The following is a 16,121-nucleotide window of genomic DNA, read 5'->3' as shown; positions in this document are numbered from 1 at the left end:
AAGAGTCGGACATGACTGAGCGACTTCACTTCACTTAGAGCCCTTTAAGGGCGGGGCATTGCCTGAAGGGCCAAGGAAATCAATGTGCCTTGCCTTCAAGAGGAAGTGAGGCTGTGCCCTCCTTTGGAACCTTGTTCAGTGGCTCAGTCATGTCTGACTCTTTGTGACTCCACGGATTGCAGCATGCCAGGCTTCCCTGTCCTTCAACATCTCCCAGAGTTTGCTCAAACTCATGTCCATTGAGTTGGTGATGCCATCCCACCATTTTGTCCTCTGTCATCCCCTTCTCCTCCTGCTTTCAATCTTTCCTAGCATCAAGGTCTTTTCCAATGAGTTGGGTCTTCCCATCAGTGGCCAAAGTACTGAAGTTTCAGCTTCAGCATCTGTCCTTCCAATGAATATTCAGGGTTGATTTGATCTCCTTGCAGTCCAAAGGACTCTCAAGAGTCTTCTGCAACACCACAGTTTGAAAGCATCAATTTTTTGGTGCTCGCCCTTCTTTATGGTCCAACTCTCACATCCCATACATGACTGCTGGAAAAACCATAGCTTTGACTATAGGGGCCTTTGTTGGCAAAATGATATCTCTACTTTTTATATACACTGTCTAGGTTTGTCTTAATTTTTCTTTCAAGGAGCAAGTGTCTTTTAATTTCATGGCTGCAGTCACCATCTGCAGTGATTTTGCAGCGCAAGAAAATAAAGTCTGTCACTGTTTCCATTGTTTTCCCATCTATTTGCCATGAAGTGATGGATCAGATGCCATGGAACCTTAAGACACAGTTTCCAGAGAAAACCAGAAGTGAGCTCCTTGGTTCACCAGGATGAAGTCAGAAACTACATTACCCAGAAGGCAGTGTCTCCAATGACGGCCTTGGGCGCTGAGCCAGTGACGTAAAGCGGAGGCGGGCAGTGGTGGCAGCTTGGGCGGGGCTTCTTGGTCTAATATTGGGATGTCGTTTACAAGCGGTCTGTCTAGCTTTACGGGCTTCCTCTCCTGGAGCGTTGGACATTGACCGCTCCACGGAAAAAGGTCTTCTATACCGAGCAAAAAGCCGTGAGGAGACTAGAACCCACCGTCACACTTTTGTGTGAACAGTGACCCCGCTTGGAACGGGTTGTCAGCCGAGCATTCGAGCTCCCAGCCCTCCGTCCCCACAGCTCCCAGAGGCGGCTCCGCGGGCCTTATGCGCATTCCACACCGTGGACACTCAGGTCCCAGATACTTCCGTGCAGGGCTGGCCTCGGGTCGGCTAAGCCCGCTCTACCTGCTTTTGTCACCGCCTCCCGCCGTCCCGCTCTGCCCACGGGCCCCATGGCGGCGCCGGCGCTGGTGAGTGGAGGGCGCCCAAGTGCGCTGGGGTCGCGGTCCGCATAGTGCCACTCTGTGATATAGGGAATTCCGGGCCTCTCCACCTTTCAGTCTTAATACGCTTGGATCTGGAGGTTCGGTGAAAATGGGGTGTGGGGACGACAGTGCTCATCAGTTCCAACCCAGGGTTCTGAATCCAGGCCAAGCGTTGTAAAGAGAGGCACCCATAATTGGCTCTAAGCTTATGGATTCACGGCCCTTGGCCTCTATTCCCTCGGGTCTAAAATTGAAGTATTAACAACTTTTGTCTCTTGGTCGGAGGAACTGGAGAGGATATGCTTGTGGCGTGTGTCCTTGAGTGCTCAGCACAACCCAGAGAGCATCACTCTGGATGTTGTTTCTGGAGAAGGGCTCTCCTGGTCCTGCTGTTGTCTCAGGCTCACCCCAGGTGGAGTTTGACCCTCAGCCATCCCTGCCTCTGGCCTCAGTGCAGCTGAGAACTGGGAGACAGATGAGACAGCCTGGAGAGCAGAAGTGGGGTGGGAGCAGTGTTTCTGGAATTGGCTGCTCCTCTAACAGGAGTAGAAGTTCCCTGGACAGAGCAGAAGACAAGCCTGTCACTGGATTTCTCTTTGAGGGTACCATCTGGGTACAAGTCCATTGGCTTGCCACTGACGGTTTCCATTTCCCCAACACATTTACTTATATTTCAAAAGTGAATCCATTACAGTTTTCATTAATGACAGTGCATAGGAATGTTGTGTCTCAAGGGATGTAAACACATGGACAGGCCCTAAGTTATTCTTCAGCACACCACTTTGTTTGCTGTCAACATAGCTCTGATGACCTTCAGAACTTTGCTTGTTTATCCATTTTTCCTGGCTTGCTCCCTAATTCATTCCAGCCTTGTTCCACATCTGCTCAGAGAGGTCTTCCTGATTGACCCATCTAAAGTCTCCTGTAATCTCTGTAGTCATCTTATTTTTCTTTATTTCGGAGCCCGTAAGGCCATATGACTTTATTTTGCTTATTTATTTAGTTCCTTGTCAGGGATATGGGAGCTCCTGTCCCCAGCCTTAGAAAAATGCAGGACCTACCAAGTGTTCAGTAAGTGGTTGATGAATGAAAGATTCTACCTTCTGGAGCTGCCATGATACCTAGATCAAATCTAAATCCCCTGTTGTGGCTGGACCACAGGGACCTGGGTTCAAATCTTGTCCCTTCTCATTAGGCATGTTACTCTGGGCAGCTTGACTTTGAGCCCCCATTTGCTGATTGTGAAATGGAGACAGTGATGGTGTTAACCTTATGGGCTGTGAGAGAATTAAAGAAATTCACAAATACACATTGAGCACTGACAAGTGCTGGGCACTGCACTTGTTTGCTTTATGAATATTTTCACTTTAATCTCTGCAAGAACCTGGTGAAGTTGGAACTATTGTATTGATGTGGAAATTGAGGCTCAAAGAAATTAGCGTGTTTTGATTCAAAAGGTTGAATTTAAATCCCAAGAAGTTTAGGTGCAGACCTAGATACTTTCAATTGCTTTAACACAGCATCTGAATGGCACCCTACTCCAGTATTTTTGTCTGGAAAATCCCATGGATGGAGGAGCCTGGAAGGTTGCAGTCCATGTGGTCGCTGAGGGTTGGACACGACTGAGTGACTTCACTTTCACTTTTCACTTTCATGCATTGGAGAAGGAAATAGCAACTCACTCCAGTGTTCTTGCCTGGAGAATCCCGGGGCGGGGGAGCCTGGTAGGCTGCTGTCTATGGGGTCGCACAGAGTCGGACACGACTGAAGCAACTTAGCAGCAGCAGCAAAGCCCTGAGGTGCAGGCATAGAGGGCAGACCAGTGAGGCTCAGCTGCCACTGCTCTTATCCTTGCTTGAATTACAGTAACGGACTCACAGTCCACACAAGATTACTTTTGTTTTGCATCACTCTCCAGTGGATTCCCATATAGGTGGCTTTTCTCTCTCACACTATTTGTAGTCCATCTAAAGCACCATCTACCTCCTTCTTGAACTCAGCACAGAGCTGGGTTCTCAGGAGATACTCAGGGATTCAGGCCTTGGGTCTCTCTGAGTTTCTGTCACTAACCAAGCAGTAGGCTCTAATTTAATAGCCATACAGTCACCGCACCCTCTCTGTTTGACTTTGCAGGCATTGATATCATTTGAAGATGTGGCCATAACCTTCACTGGGGAGGAATGGAGACATCTAGACCTGGCCCAGAGGACCTTGTACCAGGAGGTGATGTTGGAGACTTGTGGCCTCCTGGTCTCACTGGGTAAGGCCTCACCTCACATGTGGTACCCAGAACCTCTTTTGTTCCACCCTCTCTCTGAGCACGGTCAGTTAAGAAGACCTGAGGAACCTGCCTTTGCTTCTCCCTCCAGCCTCAGCCTGTTCTGGTCTGACCGCTTCATGATTATTTTTATTTTATTATTTTAGTAGTAACCCTTTCACTTAGCCCCAGCGAACTAATATCTTTAAAGTGTGTAGAGTAGAACTGGGAACTTAGAAAGTGCCATATAGGTATTTGTTATGTATAATAAATTATACATAATAATACACAAAATTATACAAATTACATACAAATATAATCATATACAAATTGCACAATAAAATTGTACAAAATAATAAATCCCAAATGTTCTTCCATATAGTCTCCCCCAGGAGGTCAGTCTTCAGTGAAGTAACTATAGTGTTATGTGACAATTGTGAATAGTTATTGAAAGGAGGCATCTGGGGAATAGTATTCCAAGTGGAGGAACAAACACAAGCCAGTTCCCTGAATGGGCAGGGAGCTCAGGTCCAGCAGAGACAAAGGAAGATCTGGTTCACCTTTCCCCCTGCCTCCTTACTGACCTCGGTGCCAGATATAGAGCAGACCTCAGTGAACATTTGCTAAGTGACAGCTGGCTGCACTCTGGCTTGCAGTACAGGATTTTCTAATCAAGAGTTTCTGTGGTCCTGCTGCCTAAGTCATTGACTTCTCTTCAGAATCCTCCTATCTTTAAACCTTCACATTTGGCAAAATATATTTGGCTGCATGTGCCAGAAAACCACATCATACAAATTTTACCCTGAAGAAAGTTTATTACTTCACCTAATGAGAAGCCCTGTGGTGGTGCTGGTTCCTGGGTTGGTACCTCCCAACCTAGTTCTCTGTTTGTTTGCTTTCTCTCTTTGGTCCAGGTCATTGGGCCAGCATCCCTGAAGTGGCCACAGGATGGTGTAGCAACAAATAGGGTAGCAAGTCCCCACATTCAGCCCCATCTTCCCAAACTGGATTTTTCTTCAGAATGGGTAGCAGTTTTAGGTCATGGCCTTCCTCAGACAACTGATTATCAGTTGATTTAGTCTAGTGTTTTCAGCCATCCTTGGACACCAGAATCACCTGGTGAGGTTTGAAAACAACCAGTACTGTCTTTATGCCCAGAGATTTGGTTTAATTTGTTCTGTGTTTAGAACCAGATGTGTCTAAGTAGTTCTGAAGCATGGGATGGTTGAATCTTGCTAATTTAATTAGGGAAAGACTTCTGGAAGGAGGTGTCCCCTTTGGGGTTGCATAGTGGTATGTTCAAGGTGTTCACTCCTGTGTATGTGAGATTTTCCTTTTTGTCTTTACCTATATACCCATGCCCCATTTATTTCTCCATGTACAGGGCATCCTGTTCCTGAGGCAGAGCTGATTCAGCTACTGGAGTATGGGCCAGAACTGTGGACAGTAAAGAGAGGCCTCTCTGGAAACACCTGTATAGGTGAGTGGCATGGCAGCTGGCAGACTGCCAGTCAGCCCCATTGAGTGGGCAGTGCCCCTTTCCATGGGCAGTTTCTTTCTGTAGCTTTCTGGGGGTCTTGGGTGATCATGGAGTCCTTTTAACTGTGTTTCCTCTGTCTTCCCAATCCTATCACACTCTTTGCCTTTACTGGGGTTGAAATTTGCTATCCTGAGTAAGAGACAGACTCTATACTTGGCCATTCAGAAGCATCAGGACCCTGGGGAAGTTGTATGATCTTCCTGTGCCTTTGACATACAAGTTAAGCTAAGTGGATGCTGTCTGCTGTAAGAAATAAGCTCCAAAATCTTGGTGGCTCAGCAAGGCTTGTTTTTCTCATTTGTGCCACAGTATAACGTGGTCAGGATTCCCAAGTGGCGCAGTTGTAAAGAATCTGCGTGCCAATGCAGAAGACATGTGAGACGCTGGTTTGATCCCTGGGTTGGGAAGATCCCCTGGAGTAGGAAACGACAACCTGTTCCAGTATTCTTGCGTGGAAAATTCCATAGGTAGAAGAGCCTGGCGGACTATAGTTCATAGGGTTGCAAAGAGTCAGACATGATTGAGCAACTGAGCACATACACACATAATGTGGGTCTGCAGGCAAATTCTGTGCCACATATCTATTTAGGGACCAGGTATATTCTATTGTCAGCATGTGGCTGTAAGATTGCCCTGACATCATCCAACTGGCCAAAAGGAATAGGAGAGAAGGGGAGTAGTCATACCCACTTGCTCACATAGTCACTTCCATTCACCTTCCATTGCCTGACCCAAAGTAAGTGACTTAACAATATTCATGTATTATTACTCATAATGAATAGTGACTAATGGTATCTCAAACTACCTTCTGGATTCAGAAAAGAGTCATTTATTTTTCTGCAGATTACTGCCTCCAACTCTACTTTGCATCTCACTCTTTTCCACCTCTAGCCAATCATTTATCTGTACCGTACAGCCCTTCAGGCATCCATGCTTCCATTTGTAAATGAGATATTCAGAAGCAATCCCTAGCCTTGTCATTCTCTTGCTTTCCTGTCTTGTAAAATCTTAAGAGGATGTTTGCCTCTGTCAGCCCCGCATCAAATGTGTGGCTAGCATCAATGTAGATTTGTGATCGCTCCCCTCTTGGGTTCCCTCAGGTTGCTCAGCCAGCCAGTGAGTATCTCTGGCCAGCCCCTCCTCAGTCCACTGAGTCTGTCTCAAATCTTCACCGCTTTCTACAGTTCTACATCTTCACTTGGAGGTTTCAAAGGCACTTCATACCCATCATGCCTAAGAAGGATCTCAAGATCTTGCCCACTCCTCTCATCTCCCCATTTCAGTCAATGGTCTTGCTGTTCAAGAAGTTGAGAAAACCAAAAACAAACTTGAACAACACCTCCATTTTCATCATGCCCATGATGCAGCCATTCCTGAATCTTGATCATATTTCATCACGTTTCTCCTGAATCTGTCACCTCCACCAGTTCCATGAGTTCCATCATTATCACCCTAGCCTAGGCTGTAATCATCTTTTGCCTGCATGATGCTAACATCGTCCCCTCATCATCAGCTCTATGTCTCACATCCACTCCCCTGTCCACTTTTACCTTATTCCAAACATCACCGCCTCCCCAGTCATTGAGATCTCAACATATGACCCAGTTCATTCAGAAAATAAAGGCTGTTCCCTTGTTTTTCTTGCTTTTTAACCCTTACTGACTTATCCCTGCAGCTTCTTTCTCACCTCTACAGAAGAGTTCTCATCCCTGGCCATGGCTGATCCCCCTAGCAGAGTCTAGGTCATACCTTCACCTACCTTCTCAGATGTCTTAGTTATCTATTGCCAGATTGCAATGAGTGAATAAAAATCACTCATTTAATATTAAAATATCACTCATTTATTATCTCATCTGTGGATCAGAAATCTAGGCACAGCTTAGCTTGATCCCCTGCAAAGCTGTAGTTGTAGGCAGTTTACAACACATCAGCTTACTTCTTTAGATCAAGTAATGGTGTAAGAGATTCTAGCAAGAGAGGTTCCACACATATACTTTATCTGTTACATCTTACATTCTACTGCCTTTGTTATATTCTATTCTTTAGAAGTAAATTTTGCTAGGATTCAGCATGCGTGCATGCTAAGTCACTTCAGTTGTGTCCAGCTCTTTGTGACCCCATGGATTACAGCCCACCAGGCCCCTCTGTCCATGGGATTTTCCAGGCAAGAATATTGGAGCAGGTTGCCATTTCCTTCTCCATGGGATCTTCCTGACTCAGGATTGAATCCATGTTTCTTATGTCTCCTGCATTGGTAGGCAGGTTCATTACCACTAGTGCCACCTGGGAAGCCCAGGATTCAGGCAGAGGGTATCAAAACTGTGGGAACACCATGAGGAAGGGATTATGGGAAACCATACAGGAGTCTGTCCACTGCGTCAGAGAACATGCTTCTTCATTTATTTCCTCCCTCTTCTATATCTCCATCTTCTCTCTGCTCAACAGAAAAAACATGCTGAAGTTTCTTGCAATTGTGGGAAACATTAAAAAAAAAAAGTGCTCTTGGCTCTCCAACAACATCCAAAAGTTGTTGACTCTGTTTCAGCTGAACAACCAAGCTTTCTAGAGGACTTTTCTCATTCTCAGAAGAGACATCTACACAGACCTCTCCTTTACTAGTCAATATTTCCTTGAATTTTTGTACTGAGGTGTAATTTATACATAGTAAATGTATAAATCTTAAAGGTCCATCATTATGAAATTTTACATATATATAAACCAGCGTATCCACTGCAAGTGTCAAGACATGCAGTATTTCCAGCACCTCTGAGGCTTCTTGTGCTTCCCTCCTGTTAATATCCCCTTCTACAAAATTAACCAGTATTTAGACTCTGTCACTATAGATTTGGGGTGGTTTTTTTTTTTAATATTCATTTATTGATTTATTTGGCTGCATCAGGTCTTAGTTGCAGCACGTGGAATCTTTTAGTTATGGCATGCGAACTCTTAGTGGCAGCATACGGGGTCTAGTCCCCTGACCAGGTGTTGAACCCAGGCCTCCTGCATTGCAAGCTTGGAGTCAGCTACGGACCACCAAGGAAGTCCCATAGATTAGTTTTGAAGGTTTATAAATGGAACCCCACAGTGCACAATATGGCCCTGCTGGTCTTGTTTTGATAATCATTATGGCTCTGGAATTTTTCCATGTGGTTGCATTTATTTGGAGTTAGTTTCTCACTGTGCAATAGCTCAGTGAATTAATAGATCACACATACCTGTGTTCCTGTCAATGGACATTTGACTTTTCAGAATATTATGGAGAATGCTGCTATGAATATTCTTAACCATATTTTTTGTTGCCTATAAGCACACATTTCTGTTGGGAGTATACATATGAGTGGACTGGTTGGATCATGGTGTAGTTATATGATTAGCTTTAATAGGAACTACCAGTCAGTTTCAGAGTGACTGCACCATGTCACATTCCCACCAGCTATATGTAAGATCCCTCATTGCTTCACATACTTGTGAGCAGATGGTGTCTGCCCCTTTCACTCTTTGAGGCCCAGTAGTGGTATTTCTCAGCACTGCAGTACTAAAAAAATGTTCTCACAGGTTATTGCTGACATTCTGATTAACCAATGTAACAACTATAATAATGATAAGAGATAGTGGTCTACAATTTACAGAACATTTGCCATGTACTTTTTCTCATGTCACCTTGTTATGAACTGAACGCCTGTGTCCTCCCAAAATCTGTATGTTGAATCCCTAATGCCCCAGTGTGATGATTCTGGCCCTTTGGGTGGTGATTGGGTTGAGATGAGGTCATGAGAATGGAGCACCCATGATGGGATTAGTGTTCTTATACGAAGACAGGGACCACAGCCTTTCCTATGTGGTGTGTGGTGGTGGGGAAGAGAGGGAGAAGTCTTTGGTGTCTCTTATTATAAGGATGTGATCTCTCAGGTCTGCTTTTATGACCTCACTTAACCTTAATTATTTCTGTAAAGGCCAGGCCCTACCTCCAAATACATTGGCAGTTAGGGCTTCAGTACATGAATTTTGGGGAACACAAACATTCAGTCCATCACAGAATTTGTCTTTTGAATAAATAAAGGGCTATTCAGATAGTCTGTTTTTTCTTGTGTCAGTTTTGGTAATTTGAGTCTTTTAAGGAATTCATCTACTTTATCTAATTATTTTATCCATTACTTTTTAAGATTGTTTCATCTCAAAATGGTACATTGTATGTTATGTTTATTTTACCATAAGTAAAAATTGCTAAAAAATAAGTTTAAGATATCATTTTTATAATGTCATGAAAAACTGACATTCTCAAAAAAAATTGTTTCATTGTACTCCTGTGTATATTTTGCTTTTTTATTTGAACATTATAAAAAGTATCTGTTTATGTTGTCTTATAGGATTTGTACTTTTCATTCAATAGTATGTTACTGAGATTCATGATGCATATAACTATAATTCAGTTTCCCTGATGGCTCAGCAGTAAAGAACCCGCCTGCCAATGCAGGAGACATGGGTTCGGAAGATCCCTTGCCTGGGTCAGGAAGATCCCCTGGAGAAGGAAACGGCAACCCACTCCAGTATTCTTAGCTGGGAAATCCCATGGTCAGAGGAGCCGGGCAGGCTACGGTCCATGGGGTTGCAGAGAGGCAAGACACAGCTTAGTGACTGAACATGCACACAGCTATAGTTCACTCATTTTTTTTCTCCAGTAGTCGTTTATATAACACCATGTATTCATCCATTTTCATGGAAATTTTCTTGTTTCCAATTTTTTGTACCCATACACAGTGGAGCCATGAAAATTCACATGTGTGTATTCTCATAAAAAAGTGTAGGAATTTCTCTTAGAATATGCCTAGGACTGGAATTTGGGAATTATAAATTAAGCAAAAGGAGAACTTTACTAGATGATGCCCTGTTGTGTTCTAACATGATTATTTATACCCACTTACACTTCACTTCCCCTGTATGAACAATTCCATGGATCTCTAACACTTGAAAGGTGTTTTCAATCAGGTGAATATAAAATAGTCTCTCATTGTGGTCTTAATTTGCCCTTCCCTCATATTTAAGAAATTTGAGTACCTCTTCATATGTTGATTAGTCAGTACATATCTTCTGTGAAATGTCAGTTCATAGCATGGTTCCGTTTTCATTTTGGGTGTGAAGTGTTGAAGTCTCCAGCTGTAATTGTGATTTTGGGTATTTCTCCTTTCAGCTCAGTTTTTAGTTTGTATGTTTTGAGGCTCTGATATTTGGTACATACAGATTTAGGGTTATTATGTCTTCCTGGTGGCTTGATCTTTTTGTCATTATATAATGTCCCTTTTGGTCCCATTTTCTTTGCTCTGTCATCAGTGTTATCTGGTGTTAATGAAGGTCTGATGTTAACATGGCCATTTTTCTTGGATTGCCTTTTAAAACGTTAGTCATGTTGATTAGTCTTTTATAGTGAGTGTTTCTGTATCTTGTTTTTAAATTCTTCCTTTTCCCCAAGAACTAAAAGATAGTCATTTTCACTATTTATTAAAACTTTTTAATCTTTAGCTTCTGACAAGTCTTAATCAATCTGGAATTAATTTTTTGCTTTGTGCAAGGTAGAAATACAACTTCATTTTCCTTCATTGTGGCAAATGATTTTTCTACAGCCATTTATTAAATAGTCTTTTCTTATTCCCACTGGCCTCTCTGCTACTTCTGTCATATATCAAAATTGTGTGAATCCTCATGTGTTGAGCAAATTCCATATACACATTTCAGAGCTCCTAACTCTGTTTTTACCTTTGACACTTTGACAGCTTATATTATATCTAGGCTGCATCACACTACTCTGTTATATATGATTTCATCATCATCCTAATTCCTCAAAGAGCAAGTCCTTTTGCTTTATTCTTCTTCAGAGATATCCTGGTCTCTGTTCTTTTATATATTTTCCACAATCAGGTTGCCCTTAACTGTGAAAAACCCTATTGAGATTTACCCCAAGTTGTATTAAATTTATAATGAATTTGAGGGAAATTGGCAATTTTATATTATTAATCTCTTTTCAAATAAATCTTTATTAGTGTGATATGTTTTCTAGTTATCTAAATGTTATCTATTTCAGTCTGTTCACCGAGTCTTTACTCAGGTATAGTAGACTGAATATATCCACCCAGTTACTTATCTCTGACTCCCCACAACTTTCGCACAGTCCAGAATCCTAAGATTTTATTTCTCCTCTGTCTCTGCCTCCCTCTCCACCATCCTGTCATTCTTTTCTTTTTGCCTGGCATTCAGTATTCTTTTAAGACCCTGACCCTTTGAAGTTTCAGTTGTCTAATACAGTTTTTCTCCTAATTCCTCTGTCAGGGAATTCCTACGCACCTTTGGAGATAAGCTAATGTAGCACCTTGTCCTTGTAGCCTCCACTGACCTCTTTCTGTCTGCCATCTGGGCCAAGTTAGGTTCACCTTCTCTGTGCTGTCATAGTAGCATGAGATATTGGAACACAGTCATTATTACTCTGCCCACCCTTCCCCACTCTGGAGAGTGAGGTGGAGTCTCCACTACAGATTTTCTGTTCCCTGCTACAGCTTTTCTCCTTGGGTTACCTTTTAAAGATGTCAAGAACCCAAGGATTAGTAAAGAAAGATATTTTAAACCAGGGTTTAAGAGATGTAAAAATGCCGTAGATGGTAGAGGCTTTATTTTCATCTTCATTCTTCCACTAAAGTGGTCATTTATTTTGTTCTGTGTTGACATCACTAATAGGCTCTTTTGTTATATTGGATCTCCTTCAGGTGAAAAATCAAACCCCAAGACCACAGAGCTTACTGCTTCTCAGCTGGCCCTCACTGAGGAAGCCCCTTTTGAGGAACAGGTGACACATGGCACCTCAAGGGATTCCTGGCTGGGGCAAGCAAGGTATCAGGAAAAACTGTCAGAAGTGCAAGAAGGGAACTGGAGGCCAGGAGCAGACCCCCACAAGGAGACATGCCTGAGGAAGTTGAGCCATAAACATGATGACTTTGAGACAGATGATAGTCTTTGTTTAGGGATTTTACAGGAGCAAGTCACTACACAAGATGCTCCGCATGAATGTGATTCCCAAGAACCAGGAAAAGACCTGGTTGTTGATGCAAGGAATAACCTCTATCAGTGCAAGGAATGTGGCAAAGATTTCAGCAAGAATTGGGCCCTTATTCGGCATCAACAGATTCATGCTGGAGTGAAGCCTTATGAATGCAGTGAATGTGGGAAAGCCTCTCGTTATATGGCAGACTTCATTCGACATATGAGGTTTCATACTGGGGAAAAGCCATACAAGTGTATCGAGTGTGGGAAGGCCTTCAAACGCAGGTCTCACCTCACAGAGCACCAGCGTATTCACAGTGGAGATAAACCCTATGAGTGCAAAGAATGTGGTAAAGCTTTCACCCATCGCTCCTCTTTCATCCAGCATAATGTGACTCACACTAGAGAAAAGCCCTTTTTGTGCAAGGAATGTGGGAAAGCCTTTTACTACAGCTCCTCCTTTGCTCAACACATGAGGATTCACACTGGAAAGAAACTCTATGAGTGCAGCAAATGTGGAAAGGCCTTCACTCACCGGTCCACTTTTATCCAGCATAATATGACCTACACGGGAGAAAAACCCTTTTTGTGCAAAGAATGTGGAAAAGCTTTCTGCCTCAACTCATCCTTCACTCAACATATGAGGATTCACACTGGAGAGAAACCCTATGAGTGCAGTGAGTGTGGAAAAGCCTTTACTCATAGATCTACTTTCATCCGGCATAAGAGGGCACATACTGGAGAGAAGCCCTTTGAGTGCAAAGAATGTGGGAAAGCATTTTGTGACAGCTCTTCCTTAATTCAACACATGAGGATTCACACTGGTGAGAGACCCTATGAATGCAGTGAATGTGGAAAGGCCTTTACACACCATTCTGTTTTTATCAGACACAATAGGACTCATAGTGGGAAAAAACCTTTGGAGTGTAAAGAATGTGCAAAAGCCTTTTACTATAGCTCTTCCTTTACTCGACACATGAGGATTCACACTGGGGAAAAGCCTTATGTATGCAGAGAATGTGGAAAGGCCTTTACCCAACCTGCAAATTTTGTTCGGCATAATAGGATCCACACTGGAGAAAAGCCCTATGAGTGCAAAGAATGCGAGAAGGCCTTTTGTGACAATTTTGCCTTAACTCAACATGTGAGAACTCACACTGGAGAGAAACCCTTTGAATGTGGTGAATGTGGGAAGGCCTTCAGCCACAGTTCATCCTTCACTCACCATCAAAAGATTCACACCAGAGTTTAGAAGACGGAGGAAGGCCTTGTGCAAGTTTGCTCACTTTAGGCAATTTAGGTGAACTCATACAGGTAAAGTACCTTTCCTTTTGAATATAACTATTCAGGGAAGTCTTTTGGCCAGAGAAATATCTTACTCAGTGTCAGAAGAGAAACACTAATTATCATCTCTTTGAAAGCTTTCTGTGGCAGGTCATCTGAAGGGTCATACTAGAAATTGACACTGGCTACAGCTTTACACTACATCTGAGAATCCATAAGGGAAACTCAGTGGTTGTCATGCATTTGGGGAAAATGTCAGCAACAGTTCTTCCTATGTTTATTACAAATCCATCTCAAGAGCATTTAGAGAGATGTAGAAGAGAAAGGAAAGAGAAATACACTTGTGTCTTTTTCCCAATCTCCCTGCCAAGCTTATGACAATTTGTCATTTGTGTGCGGGCAGGGGAGGAGCTGAAAGGGGAGAGATCTAAGGCCTCATCCCCTTTATGTATTTTTTTATATCCATAGTCAGGAGAGTTGGACCATTGGGATGTTAGCTCTGCTAACATTTATTGAAAGTTATTTGTTACAAAACATTGACATATAACATGTCATTATCATGTCTACCATTGAACATAAGGCCTGAGTCTTAAAATACATATACATACATCATATGCAATCAGTTCTTGTTAATCATGGTAGTTATAGTCTACAGTTCAGTTCAGTTCAGTTCAGTTCAGTGGCTCAGTCGTGTCCGACTCTCTGCGACCCCATGAATCACAGCACACCAGGCCTCCCTGTCCATCATCAACTCCTGGAGTTCACTTAAATTCATGTCCATCGAGTCAGTGATACCATCCAGCCATCTCATCCTCTGTCGTCTCCTTTTCCTCCTGCCCCCAATCCCTCCCAGCATCAGAGTCTTTTCCAATGAGTCAACTCTTCGCATGAGGTGGCCAAAGTACTGGAGTTTCAGCTTCAGCATCATTCCCTCCAAAGAAATTCCAGGGCTGATCTCCTTCAGGATGGACTGGTTGGATCTCCTTGCAGTCCAAGGGACTCTCAAGAGTCTTCTCCAACACCACAGTTCAAACGCATCAATTCTTCAGCACTCAGCTTTCTTCACAGTCCAACTCTCCCATCCATACATGACCACTGGAAAACCAATAGCCTAGACTAGACGGACCTTTGTTGACAAAGTAATGTCTCTGCTTTTGAATATGCTATCTAGGTTGGTCATAACTTTTCTTCCAAGGAGTAAGCGTCTTATAATTTCATGGCTGCAATCACCATCTGCAGTGATTTTGGAGCCCCCCAAAATAAATTCTGACACTGTCTTCACTGTTTCCCCATCTATTTCCCACGAAGTGATGGGACCAGATGCCATGATCTTTGTTTTCTGAATGTTGAGCTTTAAGCCAACTTTTTCACTCTCCTCTTTCACTTTCATCAAGAGGCTTTTTAGTTCCTCTTCACTTTCTGCCATAAGGGTGGTGTCATCTGCATATCTGAGGTTATTGATATTTCTCCTCTATAAGTTCACCATAAACACTGAATTAGTGAATACTGAACCATTGCTTCTAGCGGCAATACAGATTTAGGTACCTGTGAGCATCTGTTCACATTTTCATCAACCAATCAATACGTAATCCTCTATGGAATTTTTTTGGTTTGTTTTAGAACACCTTATTTAATAAATGTTTCTGAGAAGTTACAGCCAATATTTCATTGTATTAAAAATACTTCAGTGACATCATTTTTGTATATTCTGTTGTTACTGTACTGCTTTTACTCTTTTCACTCCAACATACACAAACAATACATATATGCAGCACTGTTATACAGTAAACACATAAACAGTGTATAGTACACTATGTTGTACAGTAGATCGTGCGAAGAAAGTTCTAGAAAAAAGATTAAATATTAACTAACTAAGACTCTAATTTTGGTAGAACAGCAGGATGTGTGATAGGGGAGTGCACTGAAGTGGGTAAATCTCTTGACCTTGGCTTGACCCAGGAAAACCAAAGGAGAGGACGATGCTTTGTTTTGCCTTCTCTTCCAGGTCTTAGTTGGTGGTTTCTACTTACTTCTCTGCCTAAGTTTCTTCCACATCTTCCATCATATCATTTGAAGTCTTTTTTACTTATATGTTTTGTGATATGCATTATGTGTTTGACACTGTCCTTTATATTTTCTGTAACACCTTTAAGTCAGAAAATTTTCAGGCAGTCTAGCCAAGCATTTCCCCAACAGTTAATGATAGTAGTCTGCTTATTAATTATCTGCTTATTAATTATTAACTGTGCCAACACAGTTACAGTGCATATACTAACAGACACCCAGTAGTCCATCCTGGTGATTTCTTTGTTGGTGTTGAGACTTTTGCTAAAAAGCTCCCTTGTGTTGTACTTTTATTATGCTCTGATTGAGTGGTTGGATAACATAGAATTTAGGGGCATGAAAAGAACATCTAGGTTGGAGTGGGCATTTTCAACTTCTTCATGGCAATGGATTGGGGCATTATCCAAAATTAATTAAACCTTGGAGGCAAGGTTTTTGCACTGGAAATAGCATTTAGTTTCTTGGATGAGCAGTTGTGGAACAAGTCCCAGAATGTTTCTGCTATCACTCAAACTTTTTATTCCACCTACAGTGGACTGTCATATGGTTCAGATTTTTCTTTTCAAGTCTGGACATGGGCTCTTTACAACACTAGGGGTTTG

At 42.6% G+C, this 16,121-nt stretch overlaps 1 protein-coding gene across 1 annotated transcript; it reads left to right on the top strand.

Moving 5' to 3' along the window:
- Positions 1-944: 944 nt before the first annotated feature.
- On the top strand, positions 945-15,146 carry ZNF599 (zinc finger protein 599). The gene is made up of 4 exons (XM_042231965.2): positions 945-1,333; positions 3,482-3,608; positions 4,990-5,085; positions 11,898-15,146. Exons 1-4 carry the CDS (start codon positions 1,316-1,318, stop codon positions 13,421-13,423), a joined length of 1,767 nt encoding a protein of 588 aa, XP_042087899.1. The 5' UTR covers positions 945-1,315; the 3' UTR covers positions 13,424-15,146.
- Positions 15,147-16,121: the final 975 nt, after the last annotated feature.

Source organism: Ovis aries, chromosome 14, assembly GCF_016772045.2.
Source record: "Ovis aries strain OAR_USU_Benz2616 breed Rambouillet chromosome 14, ARS-UI_Ramb_v3.0, whole genome shotgun sequence".
Taxonomy (NCBI): Eukaryota; Metazoa; Chordata; class Mammalia; order Artiodactyla; family Bovidae; genus Ovis; species Ovis aries.
The sequence above is the reverse complement of the archived record's forward strand: the minus strand, read 5'-3'. Positions and strand labels throughout refer to the sequence as shown.

What these genes read in the sequence shown, in the direction of transcription:
- ZNF599 (XM_042231965.2), top strand. An exon ending in TGGCCTCCTGGTCTCACTGG is followed by an intron (nt 3,609 to 4,989) that starts GTAAGGCCTCAC and finishes CTCCATGTACAG; the next exon opens with GGCATCCTGTTCCTGAGGCA. An exon ending in CTCTGGAAACACCTGTATAG is followed by an intron (nt 5,086 to 11,897) that starts GTGAGTGGCATG and finishes GATCTCCTTCAG; the next exon opens with GTGAAAAATCAAACCCCAAG.